The sequence below is a fragment of the Camelus dromedarius genome, chromosome 29, assembly GCF_036321535.1.
Source record: "Camelus dromedarius isolate mCamDro1 chromosome 29, mCamDro1.pat, whole genome shotgun sequence".
NCBI classification, from domain to species: Eukaryota; Metazoa; Chordata; class Mammalia; order Artiodactyla; family Camelidae; genus Camelus; species Camelus dromedarius.
The window spans coordinates 16,530,364-16,549,788 of record NC_087464.1 but is presented as its reverse complement, the minus strand read 5'-3'; the positions used below and the strand labels follow the sequence as shown (position 1 = coordinate 16,549,788).

Here is a 19,425-nt window from a genome sequence, read left to right as displayed (position 1 = left end):
GTCTCTGCACAACTTGGTGAGTATTTCTATGGTGTCAGTCTCTCAATGTGGAATTGCTGGATGAAAGGTTATGTGCATTTTATAATAGGATGGATGCTACCGAAATGCCCTCCAGCCACATCCGTTGTATTTTGAAATGACCTGTTTGCATCTCCAGTGGACTGAGGTTCTCTCAGGGATAAAATGTGCCCTCTTGTCCAACCCTGGGTCACACCTGTCGTATCATAGGAGCTCAATAAACTGGTGTAGAGTGGATGTAAAGGAATAGTATTAACACCACCCTCAGTTTTCTCTTTTGTATGGCAGGCACTATTTTAAGCGTTTTTATCTGCATGAATTTATTTAACCCTAATAACTGCTAGAATAGGTATTGTTATTATCTCCATTTGCAGTTGAAGAAACTGAGGCTCAGAGAAATTCAGTGACTTGCCCAGGCAATGAGACAATCATAACAAAAGACTGCCACAAACTAGGAGAAAACTTTATGCTCTGGGTATCTGTTACCGACGTGGTAATGTTGCCTCTGGTTCTTTTTAATGCCTTTCAATCATTTCCCCTGTTCCAACTTTGGATCTCATGTTTTATTTGGAATTTTGAAGATTAACTTAAGCACTCTGAGAGAAAATTTCATGAAATTAAATACTGTTTTAAAATCTTCCAAATTTGTTTCTGGATCCCATCTGTCCTTGTCCATAGATTCATTTTACAAAGTTAAAATCAGAGGTATATTTTGTATTCTTTCATCAGGAGGAGGGGGTCTGGGGAGTTGTTGACCTTTTGTGATGATTCAGGTGTGAATGAATGCTGTGCATCCCCACCCCTTACCCTCACCCCCAGTGCAGACTTGAGAAGGTGGGCTTGCACTTGGCCATCAAGGATGAGTCGGGTCTGACTCTGGGGAGTGGAAAGAATCCACCTGATGCAATTAAAAAAAATTTAAAAAATAATCCACCTGGTAGAAGGAAGGGATAGTGCAACTAACTGCTCAGAGTCAAGGACGACTCAGGGGAATGGCTAAATTTAGGGTTCTTACTGGGAGGGGATAGTAGAAGAGAAGGGTGGTGAGGGAGGTGAAGGCCATACAATGTTATAAGCTGTTCAGATTTTGTTGTGTCAGCTGGTGGAAGGCTACTCCAGTATTGGAGCTGCGGAGTGACTGCTCAGGGCTGTGCTTCAGTGACAGAGTGACGGGGAGGGCAGATGGGAGGGGGAGGGAGCACAGACTACTGGCAGGGAAATCAGTTTAGAGATGACCATAAATAGCTCTGCTATCAACACCTCCCCCACAACCCTCCCCCCTCCCCTTGTCTGATTTCTAATAATGGCATCACCATTCTTCCAGCCCAGGGATGGAGGTCTGAGTCACTCTGACTCCTCCCCCATCCAGCCTGCTGCAATTCCTGCAGATGCCATCTCTCCACCGTCTTGCACTGTGGAGTCTTGCACTTCTTGAGGGTTCTGCCAGGCCCCTGTGTCAGGCCTGTCCCTGGTTCAGGAATCCTGGCCTCCCTTCCCCAGGCCTAATCTCCCACTCCCTGACATCCTCCCACCACGGTTACCAGATGTTACCCTCGCATACAGACATACCAGGAAACTAACGCCCTGGAGTGTCCACGTGGATGAAGTGAAGTCCCTCACTCTAGTCTGCCTGGCCAGCCTCCTCCCACATCTTAGTACCCGTAAGAGCAGGCTTCATGGATATTCCCGCTCTTAGCTCACCAGGGTCTTCCCCATCAGATGATTTTCTCTTTGCCAGATGCCTAATGTGTCATCTAAACTCCTCTTTGGACCCTTTCTTCTTGCACCCGGTTTGTGGTGATTTTTGGCTCCTGAAGGGGAGAGACTGAGTGATAGGCATTTTTGTGCCTCCACAGGGAACTTGCCTATGACCTAGACTCAATAACTAATTGAGGTTTGATTAAAATGTGTAAGGGTGGGAGTTTCCAATTCTCCTGACCCCAAACTGGAAGATTTAAGCACCTTTCCTTTAAACATCAACTTTCTCTGAAGTGCCTTTCAGTGGTTACCACCACCAAGAATTTCAAACAAGTGCAATAAATAGGGGCTCTGGTTCCTCTTATTTCTCCTTAAGAGAGCTATGGACTATGAACCAGGTATATGGGCATGAACCAGAGTTCCGCTGCTTCCCAGCTGTGTGACTTTGAGCAAGTGTCCCAACCTCTCTGAGCTAATGGAGCTGACACCAGCTGGCTCATCAAATAGATACTGTGTGGGGAAGGCTGCACATGGGAGGTAGGCAATGAGAGCAGTTTAATTTGAAGACTTTGCTTTGACTGCCCTGGGCTGCTGTTGTGCTTGCAAAGGACATGTGCTTCCACCCTGACCCCCCGCAGGTAAAGGCCAGACTCTGGAACACAGTAAAGCTTTAGTATTGCCTCTTGCCAGGCCTCTGACACCCTGGTCCACCATATAAAGAAACAGATGAGCCCCTGGGGGTGGACAGCAATTTCTTTATGACCATTTCAGAAGTGGCAGTGTAGGCAGTTGACTAAGGTAATGGAATCTGATTGCTTGGGCCAAAAGGATCCTCAGGAATCCATTCTCAGTTCACAGTCATAGACAATGAGGCCCTGGTACCTGATAATACCAGATGGCATAAAAGCCAAATATCAGAGACTTCCATGGTCTCTGCTTGTGTTCTGAGCGAGAGAACTGGGAACAGAATGAAAGGGATAATTTGTCATTCTAGGACATGCTGGCTCAAGGTCAGGCCTTTGATTGAGGCTTCAGACTTCGGGGGGCCCCTAATAGCCTCCCCTTGGGCCCAGTCTACGGGATCTCTGGGCCAAAGCAGTAGCTCTGCCTGGCTGAGATAGGGAGAAGGAAGTTTTGAAGTCAGTAATTCAAGGTCACTTTCCTGGCGGGGCTCCATCTGGCAATGTTGACTCTGAGGCAATGAAGGGGAGAGCTGGGAACACAGGGGAGAAAGAGGAGGCTAGTATTTGAGTGAGCTGGTGTGGGTAGGAAAGTGGGGGGCTGGGGTCAGATTTTTTAAAATAAAACCCAGTCCATTTGGTGCCTCATTTCAAGACTGTGGATGAAGACAGAGAGAGGGAGACTTCGGTTGTTTATGGTAGAACCAATCAGTATTGCCTTTTGTATGAAAGCAGGCAAAACTGGAACTGTTTGCCTGGGTAGATGCTGAGTTTATTCAGCCCCGGCTGCCTGAGTACTGTTTGATAAGCATTGGTGATTGTCGTTGAGCACAGGGTGCGCCCCAGGCCTTTAACGTATGTTATTCCACCCGCCTCCTGGCAGCCCTGTTACTGTTACAGTTCCCATTTCGTACAGGAGGAAACAGACTCTGGCTATGCTGAATAACTTCGAGGACTAGCAGCTTGACCTTCTGGTGAGAAGCATAGAGGTTTCAACTGTTAACTTGAGTCAGTCTATGCAACTCGTGGAGGGGATAGGAGGATCTGAGAACGAATTTGAAGAGACCCGAGGTGCCCACGGTCTTAGTTCAAGAACGCAGAGCGCTCATTGGTTAATGCACCTTGGCGTGTCAGTCCAACCAACGCAAAGGATGCAGGAGTTTGCTCAGATTAGCCTTTTTGGTTTTAAGCCGATGTCAGCAATTGACACCCTAGTTTAAATAGGGCATCCTGGAAAGAGGGGTTTGCCCCGCTAACAGCTCCCCTAATCCTCCCGCCCCGACTCCCGGGTCCGGGTGGGTCTCACCCGCCTCTCGCTTCAGTGGAGCTGGGCTTCGGCAACGCCCGGGAAAGCGCGGGCTGGGCGCAGGGGCGGGCTCCGGGCTGGTGCAGGGCTGGAGGCGGAGTCCGGGGCCTGCCCCGCCTCCTCCCGGTGAGGCCCAATGGGGAGGCGGGCCCGGGCAGCCCCGCCCCAGCCTTACCCGCGCGGCCCGCTCCTGGCAAGCCTCCGCAGCCAGCCGCCAGGCAGCCGGGAACAGCGGCCGGCGCTCGGATCTTCTTTGACCCAGTTGGTTCGCTTGCCTGCCCGACCGTTCGGGATGGCTGGTTACCTGCGGGTCGTACGCTCGCTCTGCAGAGCCTCCGGCTCCGGGCCGGCCTGGGCACCGGCAGCCCTGACAGCCCCCAACTTGCAAGAGCAGCCGCGGCGCCACTGTGAGTGCCACGAGGAGGGTCCGGGCGGGGTGCGCGCCCCGCACCGCGACGTGGCGGCCTTCCGGGCGGGGATCAGCGAGCTCTACCCGGGACGTTCGCGGGTCGGGGTCGGCGGGGTGGGGCACACAAGAGCCGGCGGACGGGGAAGTGCTCCCCTGTCCCACCTTCCAGGCTGTGCCAAGCTCAGGGATGGCGACTTGAAGGAAGGTGGCAACTGGTGGCCCAGGCGATGCCGGCCCTGCTGCCCCGCGCCCCTAGATATTCCTGCAGGGAGTACTGGGGGTTGTCCGGAGTTGGGAGGGTATCCTGTCCGCCCTGCGCCCCAGGAGGGAGACAAAGCAACTAAGTTGGGGCTGGAGCTCACGGCCTGCTCCCCCGACTAGAGGGAGGGTCGCGGCGCGGTCCCTGCTCAGACAAAGGAGGGGAGGGAGGAGGCATCCACTTCCCCTTCCTTCTCAGCCAGGCGCGCAGTAATCCGTTCTCGCTGTCAGGCCCTCGTCAGCTATTTTTGGAGCCTTTTACGCGACAGCTGGAGGAGCGTCCTTTTAATTTTCTCCTTTTGTTTGGACGCCCCCCTTCTCCTTGTCGACGTACTTGAAGCTCCATCGTGGGGCCTCTCCTTGGCTTGACCTGCCTCTTCACGGTAGCCGGCTCCTGCGCTGCTCTTTGGCTCTGCCCCGCTCACCCGGCTGGGAAACCTGGCAGCTGCGCCAGAATGTCACTTTCCCAAATTGTTCTTAACAGCTTCTGTGGTACCCTGAGCCTCTTGCTTAGGAGAGAAAACAATTGTCTTAATAAGCAGGTCATAATAAGCAGGACTTAGCCTAAACTTTCATTGCACTGTTTGGCATGTGGGCATTGGCCTGCCCCGTGGCTCTCCATCCCCAGCTACAAAAGGCAGGGAACAATGTGGGTCCCTTGGCCCTGTCTAATGCCTGTTGCCATGGAAACCCCAATCCTGACCTGGCCAGCAGCCCCTTGGAGTGAGGAAGAGGGGGTGGAGCCCAGGCAGCCTAGTCTTTCTGCTAGAGTAGGTAATCTTTAACCTAGTGTGGGAGCAGCTGACCAGAGCTGGGATGGGGAGGGGAGCTTGAGCCCCAGCACCTCCCTCCTCTTTCAAGGAGAAAGGGGCATTTCTGCTTCTGTACTTAAAAGATTTGTCTCTAAGGGGTCAGCCCTACAACTCCAAGGTTCCAACTGCCCTCAGGCCCCAAGCAAAGTTTCCCATATGGAACCACCTTCAGCAAAATATGGTGGAAGTTAATATATTCTCCTATTTTCCCTTTTTTCCTGCATTGATGGTAAAAAAAGAAACCACCCCGCCCCAAACAAGAATACAAAGCCCCTTTTGGGGCCTGGATTTTGGCACAAAAAAAGAGCAGTCAGTTGCAGGTCTTTCCAGAAGCCTGCGAGTGGGGTTGGTTATTAATGAGAAGCATGCCTGGTGTTTGAGTTGGACATGCGACTATGCAGTTGTGACCTCTGCTAGTTTATTACTTGCAACACTGCTGGAGACAGAATACTTGGCATTCCCCTTAATGACAAGGAAAGAATATGCTTTGGTTAAAAATATTCTTGTGTTTTTGGTGCCGGATGATTCCCACACGTATTTGTTTCTAGTTTTGCAACTCATAAGCCTTCAGCGACTGCTGGTGGTGGTTCTGATAAGTGAGTTTGGGGAAGTGAGGGTGGGCTCTTACCAACTGCTCAGAGGAGGAATTACTTATCTAGCCTTCCTTTGCTCAGCTCCTAGCCTGGCAACTTCTTAATTTTCTCACCCTGTCCCTATCTTTTCAGATCTTGGTGACTTGCCTGCACTCTTAGATTCCATGGCAGATTATTTAATGATTGTTCAAAGTTTTGCAGACCCATCAATAGAGTTCATATGTGCTCTCCACTGAGCCTTGTTTCAACCACATGGGATAAGACCACAGCAGCCTCATCAGAGCTGTTTTGGGAGGTCTTGTTTGGGCCCAGCACGGTTGTTTTTATGGGGGAAGGTAAATTAGGTTTAATTTTAGGTTTATTTATTTTAATGGAGGTACTGGGGATTGAACCCAGGACCTCATGCATGCTAAGCAGGCACTCTACCACTGAGCTCCCTCCTGGGCCCAGTAGGTTTTGAAGAAAAGTCTCGGAAAAGCCTGAGGCCTGCCCCCAAGTTTTCTATGTGAGGTTGAGGCCTCTTTCGCTGATCCCAGGATGAGGTGCTGGAAACTGCTCTCTGATTACTAGAAGCCAGCCTCTGTGGCCTGCCCTGGAGTTTACACTTCTGTAAACCCATGTTTACAATGCCAGCAGATTGCAAATAAGCTCACCATAAGTTGTGAGCTTCTCCAGGGCTGGGAGCCCAGTGCCCGGCAGAGATGCTACCCTTGTGCATTTGTGACGGTCTGGTGCACTTTGATGGTGAAAGCATACCGGCCTCTGTGTGGTAATGCATCCCCGGCTCAGGGAGGGGAGAGAGTGCTGTTTAGCCAAAGAGGAGGTTAGGGCAGGGCAGCTGAAATGACCGTCACTTGACATTCATTAATGGACTTAACAGTTATTGTACTTCTACTATGTGCCAGGCACTGTGCCAGGGACACTCTGGGGACAGAGCTGGAAATAAGAGGCAAAGATTTCTGCCCTCATGGAGTTTAAATTCTAATTTGAGGACAGACAGTAAACAAGATAGAAGTTTGCTAGTGTGATATACGGTAACAAGAGCTTAGAAGGAGAAATAAGCAAGGCAGATGTGGCTGAAAGTCTGGGTAGGGCAATCAGAAAAGAGCCCACTGAATGAAGTACTGAGGGAGTGGAGGAGACAGGGAGAAACAGAAAGGAAAGGTGTGCATGAATGAGGCTGGCTCAGAGAGCACGGTGGTGAGTGAGGGGAGATGACGTTGGGTAGTGGGGGTCACGGGGGGCTGATAGGCCATTTTTGAGAATTTTGGCCTTTACTTGGAGTGAAAAGGGAGGCTTTGCAGGGTTTTAAGAAGAGTGTCATGACCTGATTTACATTTTAACAGGAGCAGTCTGGCTTAAGGGAGCTGGTAGGAGGCCATAGTCAGGATCTGGCAAGAGAGGTTGGTGGCTTGGACCTGGGTGACGGTACTGGAGTGGTTAGATTCTGGATACATTTTTAAAAGAAGAGCCAATAGAATTTTTTGATGGTTTGGATGTGCGTATGAGAGAAAGGGAGGAGTGAAGGATGTCACCAAAGAAAATACTAGTCTCTTCCAGAATTGCCTCCCTGCCTCCTTGAGCTCCCAGGGCTTCCCTCCACATTCCACTGGGCCACGCTGGCTGAGCAGCCTCTCTGTCTGCCGAGAGCAGAGCGAGAGTGGCCTAGGTAGGAATGTGGGGAAAGCAGTTAGCTCTTGAGGTCGGCCTTCCTGGGAGGGACATCTAGCCTGGAGGCTAGATCTATTTACTTGAGCAGCAAGTAGATCCTGAAACTGGGGGTGGGTTTTGAAATCCTTACTTGGTGTTCGGTGCTAGGAATTGGCCTAATGGACCTCTTGTGACTGGTGTAATTCCATCCCACACTCTGGCCAAGAGGACAGCGTTTGTGCAGCATGTCATCTGAAGAGTTCATGGTGGTTGTCCCTTGGAGGCCTTCAAGCAGGCCCAGCTGCTGTTCCTTGGATTTCAGGTCTCCTGTCACCACTTGTCTTCCAGGGAGGGGCAGACAATAGGGGTGCCTTCCCCATATTGGCTGAACAACAGACAAGGTCTCAAACTCCGATGCCTTTGGGTGCTCTGGGGTGGGGGGCACGTGGCAGGCCTGGAATCGGGGGAGAGGCTGTCCTCAGCCACAAGTGAGTGAGCGCCTGCTCAGTGTGGTTGAAGCGACTCATTCCTCAAGGGCTGGATTTTTAAGTAAAATCTTCTGTCCCCCTCACCTCACTGGTTTAAACTGAAAATTTTTTAAATTTAATTTTCTTTATTTTTTTATTGTGGTAAAAAATGCGTAACAAAAATTTCCACCTTAACCATTTGTAGGCATGCAGTTCAGCGGTGTTAAGTACATTCACGGTGGGGAGCGTATAGCTCAGTGGTAGAGTGTGCTTAGCACACCTGACGTCCTGGGTTCAATCCCCAGTATCTCCATAAAATAAGTAAATAAATAAACTTAATTACCTCTTCCCTAACAACAACAACAGCAAAAAAGCTACAAGGCTACCAAGTTAAATAGCTACAGTTAAAAAAAAAAGTACATTCATATTGTTTTTTGAGGGGTGATGAGGTAACTCGGTTATTTATTGATTTATTTATTTTTATTTATTTATTTATTTATTCACATTGTTGTTCAGCAACCTCCACAGCTTTTTCATCTAGCAAAACTGAAACTCTGTCCCCATTAAACAACTACCCTTTCCTCCCTCCCCCTAGCCCCAGGCAACCACCGTTCTACTTTCTGTTTCTATAATTTTGGCTGCTCTAGGTACCTCATGGAAGTAAAGTCATATAGTGTTTGTCCTTTTGTGACTGGCTTATTTCACTTAGCATGATGTCCTCAAGTTTCTTCCATGTTGTAACATGTGTCAGCATTTCCTTCCTTTTTAAGGCTGAATAATACTCCATTATGTGCATATACCACATTAAAAAAATATTCCAGTTAAAATTAATTGACCTTCTGAGTGAAGTATAGGAATTGTGAAACGCTTAGGCATTATACCTATTAAATCCTTACATATTTAATATTGTTTCTAATTTATTATATTGCTTCCCAGAAGTATTAATCACAGCTGGATTGAAAGAGTTTTTGGGAAATGTGGTGATGCTGTTTATCTAATCTAAGTATACCACATTGTAAGTCTATTAGTGATCCAAAGGGAATTTGCCCTTGTGGAATTTGAAACAAAAGGACAAGCAGCAAAAGCTATTGAACTAGGTTCAGCTCCATCACAGAAACTGGGAAGCACTTTCTTTTTCAGTTTCAAAGCAAGTACATTCATGTTTAAGTGGTGGGGAGCACAGCCTTGGAAAAACTTGAAATCATGAACATCGAGTCGCTTTTTGGAGGAAAGTTTTTCTTAAACTTCCTGGATTCGTTTACAAAGAGTCCCGTTTTCCTCTTGAAGCTTCATATCACATTTTGTTTATCCATTCATCTGTTGATGGACACTTGGGTTGCTTCCACCTCTTGGCTATTGTGAATAATGCTGCTATGAACATGGGTATACAAATACCTCTTTGAGACCCTGCTTTTTTTTTTTAATATATTTTTATTGACATACAGTTTACAATGTTGTGTCAATTTCTGGTGTGCAGCACAATACTTTAGTCATATAGGAACATACATATATTCATTTTCATATTCTTTTTAACCATAAGTTACTACAAGATATTGAATGTAGTTTGAGACCCTGCTTCTAATTCTTCTGGATATATATCAAGAAGAGGGATTATTAGGTTATATGGCAATACTATTTTTTAATTTTTTGAGGAACCGTCATACTGTTTTCCATAGTGGCTGCACCATTTACATAAAGAAAGAATTCTCACCATCAGTGCACAAGTGTTCCAGTTTCTTTATATCCTCGCCAACATCTGTTACTTTCGGTTTTTTTTATAGTAGCCATCCCAATGGGTGTGAGGTTTTGATTGTGGTTTTGACTTGCATTTCCCTAATAATTAGTGATGTTGAGCATCTTTTCATGTGCTTTTTGGCCATTTTTGGAGAAATAATCTATTCAAGTCCTTTGCCCATTTATCAATTGGGTTATTTGTTTTTTTCATTGTTGAAATCACCTCATTTTTAAACCTTGGTCACCAATTAACATTAAAAAAATCCCACTACCTGGGCCAAACACAGCGAACCTTTGCTGCTGTGGCTCACATCGCCGTCCTGTCCCCCAGCTCCTCTGGGAAGTCGCTTTGAGGGAAGCTGCACTTCTGATTTTGATAACTGTGCTGCTTGCTCTCTCCATTGCCTGTAGGTGTTCCCTTCCATACTCACTCTTTGAGGACAGGCACTGTTGTGTTTAGGTGTTTCAGGAAGGGGTGCTTAGCACCTGGTTGTATGTAAGTGGGCCCTCTGGTCTCTGAGGGTTGGACACCTGCACGCCCAGCTGGGAGGGCTGCGTGTTGTGATCTTGACATTGAGCTTCCCCCTGGAGGAGGTGTGATGTTCACAGCCACAGGCTGCTGTGCCTAAAGCCTAAAGCCCAAAGCTTGAGTCGAGCCCAGGCTGAGGCTGAAATTAGGACTGGCCCCCCAAATGAATCTCTCCTTAGGGATCTTGAAAACAATAGGTTTAGTACAATTTAAAAAAAAATTAAGTAGCTGTCATTAACTTATAGAAGATGCTTCTAAAAGCTAAGCTAGCTCTGCAACAGCCCAGTGGACTTTCTGCAGGTCCTAAAGCCCTTCTACTCAAGCTTTAGACCAGAAGAGCTGAAGGAATTCAGTGCTTGGGTCCAAAGTCCCCATTCTATCTTGAGAGGAGTCCTGGAACAGTGCCAGCCTTGTCCACCTTGTTCTCTGGGGAATGAAATGTTTTGAGTCTCTGCTTTCTGCTTCTCTACATCTGGCCCACAAGGGCAGCCAGAGGCTGCACTTGAGCCAGGGCCCTGGGATCTGTCCTGATGCTGACACAAGCCCGACTCCCTGGGTCTCATTTTTCTTGCTTTATAGATTAAAAAAAAGAGAAAAAAATCTGTTTGCACGTCTTTGGGAAGTGAATCATTTTGCTGCACATAGTTCACCTTTTTCTTAGCGGGTCAGGGATGTCATCATGAGTCATGGCTCAGGTGTGTTCGGAGGACAGTGATGTCTTTGGGGTCTGTTGGGCTGTGGTTGCTTTTGTTACCAATGAGCCTGAGTAGCCTTGCTGCTTCATCTTCTAGGCCTGCTATTCATAAGCATCTATCCCTTGCTCTCAAATTAGCTGATGTCACTTGGAGTTTTCAAGTGAACATCCTTGTCCCCTCTTCTGATTTGCTGTGTTGCATCTTCGGTGAGACGGAAGACCTATAACCATATCTGTAAGGATTGTGTGTAACATAAAAGTGGGCCCCGAGTGAGAGCTAAGGAGGGCCTCTCTGGGGGCGGGGCACCGCTCTCAGCAGATCTGCTCTCATCTGGGGTTCAGTGGTGGGTGAGACTTCCTGGTGACTGCGGCCGGGTTGTAGGATTTACATACATCTTGTTGCTGTGCTCTGCGGTCGCTGCTGCTTCTCGGGCTGTGTACGGAGGAACATGCTGGTGCTTGGGTGACCATTTGCTTCAGGGTAAGTTTCGACAAGCTTCGCCCATGGCAGCCTGCACTGATTAACTGAATGGGCCATTTTCTTGCGTTTTCTTTGGAATTCACTTCCCAGACTGTTGGTTCGTCTCATGAGTCAGACTTTCCTTGAAGAGCCTCTACTGGCTCCTATTTCCTCCTCCACCATCTCCCTGGGTCTGGATCAGCCACCCCTCCAGTCCTTGGGTGCATCTCTGGCAGGACTGGCTGACCTGAGCCGGGATGGTTCCCATTCCATTCCCAAGTGCCCATTGAGGAAGGTGTAGATCTTCCTGGATCTGCTGTTTTCAGGCTGTGTGAGCTTTGGCAGTAAGCTGATGATCTCCCCGAGCCTCAGTTTCCTCACATTTAAAGTGGGGAGAAGTGGTTTGGAGGATTAAATGCAATCATGTGAAGGGTGTGGTACACCACCAGGCACGTGGGAGGCGCTCCATACAGTTTCCCGCCTCACTTCAATTTAGTCGCCTGTCAGGTTGCAAGCAACCGACAAGAGTTGGTGACTGGCTAACTTGGAGAAAAAAGTTGTTGGAAGGACATGGGGAGCTCACAGAATTGCAGGGATTGGACAAGTGGGGGTTCCAGGCTGCCCTAAGGAACTGGGTATCTCCCCAGCTTGCTGCTTGACAAGGTGGCCGCAGCTGGCTCTCATTCTCTGTGTTGATCTCCTCTGCCGTCAGATTCTAGGGGAGAGGATCTGATTGGCCAGGCTGGCAACTTTCTGGCTAGTCCTAGCTGGCCATACTGAGTGGAGATCCAGGTGCCCTGAGCAGTCCTGGAGCTGCTCTTGCAAAAGGAGGAGTAAATTCTGGGCAGCTGGACTGCAGCTGACCACTCCTCCATGGTGAAGGGTGGGTCTGGCCGGAGAGGAGAGGGGCTCCCCCACCACCCTCCCCAGAGGTGTGATGTACTGTATGCCTGGTTCTAGATGCTGACAAGAGGATCAAGGTGGCGAAGCCAGTGGTGGAGATGGATGGCGATGAGATGACCCGTATCATCTGGCAGTTCATCAAGGAGAAGGTAGTTTCTTCCCGAAGTGGGCGGCCTTCCCCGTGGCTGGCCAGGCTCCGTGTTCAGTCCCAGCACAGATCTCCTGGGCCCTGCTTCAGGTCCCCAGGTTTCACCCGTCACTCTGGTGGGCAGGAGCATTCCTGTTTCTCTCCTTCCATCCACCCTTCTGTCATATCCAGACCACTCTGGCTCTTGTGACGTCAGGCGGGGGCTGTTCTCAGAAGGCTGTGTCTCACTCGTGCTGGTGCCGATGCCTGCATGTTTTAAAAGATGTGAGCTGATCCTGTATCATATCTTCTTGATTTCCTCCATTCCGAAGTGCTTCCTTGAGGGGGTGAAAGGAGAACCAGGCCAGCATGCAGGACAGTGACAGCCTGCAGCTGTGCACGAAATTAACCTTCCCTTAGCGGCTCAGGGATGTCACTGTGAGTCGTGGCTGTGATGTGTGTTGTAGGGACAGTGATATGTTTGAGCCACCATGGCAGATGGTTCCCAGGGTGGCTACTTGGCTTCTCCAAAGTCTCTGTGGTTTAGCTCTGCTGGGGAGAGTGCATGGTGGTCACCGTGTGGTGACCCCTGCATTGTATGTCTTCCCACAAGAAGAAGGTTGAGAATTGCCCCTTCTGAATGAGGAAGAAGAGGGAACCCACTGTATAGAGAACTCTGGATGCACTGGGAGTTGGGGTTCAGCTGAGTTGATGGGCCATCTCGGGGGGCATGTGGTCCATGCTAGGGGATGAGCCCTCCAAGGGGCTGCTGCCTGGTCTGCTGGCTACTTTCCAGAGCCCCAGCCTCCCACCAGCTTTGGCCAGTCCTCTGCTGGCTTTCCCCATCCCCGCCCTGATGGGGTGTCCCCTGCCATGGCCCCCACGTGCCCCTGGGTCAGAGTCATCTGGGCTGATGCCTTGCCCTGGCCATCTGTCTCTAGCTCATCCTGCCCCACGTGGACGTCCAGCTCAAGTATTTTGACCTGGGGCTTCCAAACCGGGACCAGACCAATGATCAGGTCACCATCGACTCAGCGTTGGCCACCCAGAAGTACAGTGTGGCTGTCAAGTGTGCCACCATCACCCCCGATGAGGCCCGTGTGGAAGGTGTGAGGGCATAGGGAATGGGTGGCTGGGATGGTAGCGGCTGTGATATGACCCTGGTCTTGCTGCAAATGCCTGGTGAACAGCGGAGCTTTGGCGGTTGCTGTGGAGGAGGCTGTAGAGGGAGGGGTGGTTGAGGGGCTGGCCTCAGGCAAAGCTGGGACCCGAGTCTGTGTCCCTGGCTCCTATGCTAGTGGTGCTTCTGCTGCACTGTGTGGCTCTGGCCAGTGTGGGTGTCATCAGTCACAGGAAGGAGGAGAAAGCGGATGCTGATGCTGTCACAGTGAGGGTAGCTTCTTTAAACCGTCTGCCCCTCTGCCTCCTGGACTGTTTTGCAACATGAGTTTTAAGACCCCCATCTGACTGTGTTCTTGTGGAAGTTTCAAGTTCTGGTTGGAAGATGAGGGCTGCAGGGGGGCCACTTCATGCTTGTCCTCATAGAGTTCAAGCTGAAGAAGATGTGGAAGAGTCCCAATGGAACCATCCGGAACATCCTTGGGGGGACTGTCTTCCGGGAGCCCATCATCTGTAAAAACATCCCACGCCTCGTGCCTGGCTGGACCAAGCCCATCACCATTGGCAGGCACGCCCACGGCGACCAGGTTGGCCCCGGAAGAAGTTGGGCTCCCGGGGCCTGGGGCCCCCGCCAGAGCCCCTGGCCTGAGCCATCCTCTCGTCTCTGTAGTACAAGGCCACAGACTTCGTGGCTGACCGGGCCGGCACGTTCAAGGTGGTCTTCACCCCGAAGGACGGCAGCGGCGCTAGGGAGTGGGAGGTGTACAACTTCCCTGCTGGCGGCGTGGGCATGGGCATGTATAACACGGACGAGGTGAGCACGCGGCTGCCTGGCTCCCTCCCCCACGCCTGTCTCTGTCTCCCGCCACGTCGGGTTGGTGGTTCTGACTGTTCCTGCATTGGTGGCCTGCACAATGTCTGAGGCCTGTGAGCAAACGCATCTCAGATGTGTTCAGAGGGACCTGCGGGGGGCCTGGTGTGGAGGGGCTGCCCCTCTCCTGCTCAGCCAGACGCTCCTGCTCAGGTTCCTGCCCTCATTCTCGGGTGCACCTTTTGGGGCATATTGGTTGTCAAGACTCTTGGCTTAAAGCAAAGTGGGTAAGCACTTCCTCCCCTCCCTACACCCCTCGCTTGGCTTTCCTTTCCTCTGTGGTTGGCCTCATTCTCAGGCCAAGAAGAAATGGCCACAAGTAGCTCCAGGCTTATCCCTTGCCAGCTTGACTATCCTATCAGAAAAGAGTCTTCTTGCTCATGGTTCTAGCAAAAGTACAGGCTTAGGTCACATGGCCATCTCTGAGCCAATCATGGAGTCCGAGGGGAGGAAGGGCTCTGATTGGATAAGCCAGGGCCACACTGTCAACTCCAGAGACAGGCAGGGGGACTGCGGGTATTAGCCCCACCCCAGCCACATGGTCTAAGAACTGGGGAGGGTGGTAGCTTTCCAAAGCAAAGCTGGGGGGCTGCTTCCTCCCAGAAGCTGGGAGTGGGTGCTGGGCCAGCAGGAGCATCAGATGCTCACTCCAGGGAGGCTGGGTTAACCCCAACTGCCTGTGAGGGCTGTGTGGAGGGAAGGGTTGTTATTCCTGGTGCCCGTGCCTGCCCTGGGGGACCATGCCAGGGACCTCTCTCTCCCTGCAGTCCATCTCGGGTTTTGCGCACAGCTGCTTCCAATATGCCATCCGGAAGAAGTGGCCGCTGTACATGAGCACCAAGAACACCATTCTGAAAGCCTACGACGGGCGCTTCAAGGACATCTTCCAGGAGATCTTTGAGAAGTAACTGCCTCTCCCTCTACTATCTCCCTGGACTGCATCCTTCCTCCTTGTCCCCTCAGCCTGTATCCACTCGGGGAGGTGGCTGTCCCAGTGCATGTCTCAGCTCAGAGGCTCAGGGAGGGATTCCCCAACCTGTCAGCTTTCTGCGCTCTCCCCACAGCAGACCCTTTTGCTCCCAGGCACTATAAGACCGAATTCGACAAGAACAAGATCTGGTACGAGCACCGGCTCATTGATGACATGGTGGCTCAGGTCCTCAAGTCTTCAGGTGGCTTTGTGTGGGCCTGCAAGAACTATGACGGAGACGTGCAGTCAGACATCCTGGCCCAGGGTATGCTAGCCACATGTGCCCCCTGCATGGGTGGACTGTTCGTTTTCCCTAGAGGAGGGAATTTTCAGATCTTTTGAGGAGAAAACTTCTCTAGTGGAGGAGCAGGATGGGATCTTGCGTGCTCATTGCAGGGTCTCCTGTGGACAGCAGGGGCCAGGAGCTCCCTGGTGTCTGAGTGAGGAAGGACCGTAAGTTAGGTTTGGACTGGGGTATTACTAAGGCTGCAGAGAAAGGAGGACACAGGAATTCAGGTTCCAAAGGGCTAGGTGTGAGCCCTGAATTGGTTCCTGTCCATGAAGGGGCCAAGTGATTGACGCCAGTAGAAAAAGGAAATCAAACACAAGCGGGTGTTCTTTAAATCACAGAGAATTTGTTTTGCACAGGGAACCTTTTGGATGTAGGAGAATACTTAAGGAAGATGGCAAACTCCCAGGCCCTAGGGTGTCCTGAAAGTCAAGTTGGGTTGCAGCAGAAAGCCTGCATGAAGCTGTTAGGGAAGAACTGAAAGAAATAGCCCAATTGTGCTGGGAACGAGGGTGGGAAAGATGGTGGGAGTGGCAGCAGGTAAGGCACAGAGAGTGGAAGAGAAGCCAGGCTCTGAGAGGTGGGCGGGGTCGAGCCCCTGATGAGGGGAAAAGTGAAGCCGTGCTGGGTTGCGATGAAAAGGCAGAAGGTCCCAGTACTTTATAAAAACCTTTGACTTTATTTGGAAAAGTTTGGTGTGATCCTCTCACTAGAACAATTCCTGTCTAGGATGGAAGGATGAAAAGCCCTAGCAGACAAGAGAAAGCATGAAAGGTACCTTTAAGTATATAAGTAATTGCTGAGTGTGAAGTTCTCAGTAAAAATGAGAAGGGCTCCCCCTTCCTCTGCCCTAACAGCAAAAATTCTTAGACAAATAATTTTCCTCTAGAAGTTGCCCACTTCTTCTTTCTTGGACCTTTACAATTCTTATTTTGGTGCCCTGGGGTGCTTTTGAAGACCAGGAGACCTTGACAACATGAAAGGCTGACATCTGGGTTTGGGAAAATTTGGACATAAATCACAAAACTTTAATGTAGCTTAAAAGAGCAGATAAAGTGATTGCTGTGAAATAGTTGGCAGCAGGCTTTATTTTTTCTGCTGGAATGAGTCTCCCAGTCACCAGCCAGGGTGGGTGGGCAGAACTCTAGGGGGTCTCGGGCCCGGGAGGGCCGTGGACTCTGGGGTACCTAGAGGTAGGGGTCGCAGATGTATGCTAATGGCTGATGAGAGCCACCTCTGAGTCCCCCCCTGCTCTGTGCTGGGCCCTGGAGACCCAGGACAAGGGGAACAAGCCTGAAATAGTCCCTGTCTTCCTAGTTACAGTTGGGGGTGGGTGGAGACATAAGCTGGGAAGCAGCTACAACAGCAGGAGGGCAGCTGTGTGAGGAGAGGCGCTGGCCCTGAGAGGAGGGTCTTCCTACTCTCCAGGCTTTGGTTCCCTTGGCCTGATGACGTCCGTGCTGGTCTGCCCGGATGGGAAGACCATTGAGGCTGAGGCTGCTCATGGGACTGTCACTCGCCACTATCGGGAGCACCAGAAGGTGAGTGCGAGGACTGTGGCCCCAAGTTCACTGGCCCTGAGGGCTGGGAGGACGGGCCTGGCCCTGTCAGTCTAGAGGTGGGCAGCTGTGTCCAGGTGGCCCCCTTGTTGGCTGTTTGGTTCCTGATCCCTCTGCGACACCTTGCCCCAGGGCCGGCCTACCAGCACCAACCCCATTGCCAGCATCTTTGCCTGGACACGTGGCCTAGAGCACCGGGGAAAGTTGGACGGAAACCAAGATCTCATGAGGTGAGTACAGAGGAGGGGCCTGAGCTGGCCCAGGGTAGGTTCTGGGCCCTGCCTCCACACAGCTGGGGTCTCACTGCCCTGTACCCTGCAGGTTTGCCCAGACCCTGGAGAAGGTGTGTGTCGAGACAGTGGAGAGTGGAGCCATGACCAAGGACCTGGCAGGCTGCATCCACGGCCTCAGCAAGTGGGTGGCCTGGGGTAGAGGGCAGGGCTGGCCTTCCAGGACCTCGGGTTTGGGTGGAAAGAAGCCCAGGGCCCCTCTTAGAGGCCTCCTCCTGAGTCAGCTCAGCTGCCTGGGGTAGGACAGTCCACAGCCTTGAGAGATGGCTTGGGCCAGCCTCCCCACACCAGGCCCAGAGAGTGGGCCCCTATCCCTGAGGCTAACTGCTCAGAACCTTTTCCATCCCCCGCTGCAGCCACCTCCCAGCTTCTCCCTGGAGAACTTGTATCTAGTTGCCCATTCACCTAGGAAAAACAAGACAGGCCTTACTGGGGTCCTGCTGAGTTGGCTGTGGCCCTTTGACAGTTGGCTGTAGGTGGCCTCTGGCCTGTAGGCCTCCCCACCACTGCCCAGGAGGCCCGGCTGGAGCCGCCCTCACGCGCAGGCGCTCTCTCGGCAGTGTGAAGCTGAATGAGCACTTCCTGAACACCTCGGACTTCCTGGACACCATCAAGAACAACCTGGACAAAGCTCTGGGCCAGCAGTAGCCGGGGCGGGAGCGCTGCAGGCCGCTGGTGGCCGGGCCGGAGCCGAGCAGGTCCCCGCGACGCCAGGCGGCAGAGGGTGAGCCTCACAGCCCCTCTTAGGAGGCCTTTCTAGGGGACATTTTTTATAAGCAAGATGTTTTTAAAAGTGTCTGTGTTTCCCCTCATGGTGACGTGAGGCAGAAACGGTGTGTTTTACCTCAGCCAGTGGTATGTTTTGCATACTGTAATTTATATTGCCCTCGGAACACATGGTGCCGTATTTAGCTACTAAAAAGCTCTTCACAAAACGGTCTGCTGTGTTTGTCCCTGAGGGGAAGGAGGCAGCTGGGGCTTGAGGCAGAGGCCCTCACAGGGCTGGAGGTCCCACCAGGGACACACTGGGGTGCCTTAGGAACAGCAGGCCTCTGTCCAGTCTGAAGGGCCCCCCGGGGGGAGGACAGATTCCCTGGAGTTCCCCAGCACGATCTGGTTCTGTGTCCTCTTCTCCACTTTAGGATTGTTGTCACTTCCCAATAGATCCTGGTTATATTTTCATTTATTTTCCTTTGCTGGTTTTAATCCAAACACCTGCAGACCTCCGTTTTTGCTCATTGCTTGGTCCTCAGAATAGGTCCCACCCAGTAGCCGCCTTGGTTCTCGTCTCCATGGCTGCCTGGGGCTCAGGATTGGGAGCGAGAGTGGAGGCCCCCACGTGGTCCAGGGTTCCTCTTCCCTATTCTTTGGCAAAACTAGAAAAGTAAGTTTATAAAAGTTTCTATAAAGCTAACAGATCCAATTTAAAGGGCTATCCTTTATGCAGGGATTATATTCTACTTGCAGTGTTAAAGTGTTCTGGAGAAGAGTTGTATCATTTTGACTTGATAAAGCAAATGCCTGGCAACCCAAAGTCCACTTCCCAAGTTTGGGTGGGCTCCTGAAACCAGACAATTGGGAGTCTTGGTAGCTTTGAGATGGGATGTGGCTACCCACCTCCACTGATAGCTGCCTTCTGTTCTAAGACCACTCTTTTCTCAGTCACTGCACTCCCAGCACTTGAGAAAGAAAAGCTGGTGTGCTGGCTCTGCTGGGCCCAACTCCTGGTTGGAGGGGGAAGCTCAAGGTTTCCGGGCCCTTCCTCTCCATCAGTAGCAAAGGCCTGACAGCGCCCCAGCAGGCACAGCCTCTGAAGCCCAGGCTGGCATCATGAGCTGGCTTCTGTCCTGGTGGCCTGTTGGTGAGGAAGTGGCTTTTCTCTGCAAGTGGTGGGAATTCTGGTGCCTTGGCCTGCGCCCCTTTCTCTTGGGCTTGGAGCCCTGCAGGTGGTCATTCCAGTGCTAAGGAAGGTCTGGGTCTCCTCCAGGC

The 19,425-nt window shown here is 51.3% G+C and overlaps 1 protein-coding gene across 1 annotated transcript; it reads left to right on the top strand.

Annotated features, from left to right (window-relative positions):
• Positions 1-3,886: 3,886 nt before the first annotated feature.
• Positions 3,887-18,371, top strand: IDH2 (isocitrate dehydrogenase (NADP(+)) 2). The gene is made up of 11 exons (XM_010986757.2): positions 3,887-4,109; positions 12,269-12,360; positions 13,280-13,445; positions 13,884-14,044; positions 14,128-14,271; positions 15,096-15,232; positions 15,412-15,563; positions 17,016-17,128; positions 17,279-17,376; positions 17,468-17,560; positions 17,997-18,371. Exons 1-11 carry the CDS (start codon positions 3,995-3,997, stop codon positions 18,082-18,084), a joined length of 1,359 nt encoding a protein of 452 aa, XP_010985059.1. The 5' UTR covers positions 3,887-3,994; the 3' UTR covers positions 18,085-18,371.
• Positions 18,372-19,425: the final 1,054 nt, after the last annotated feature.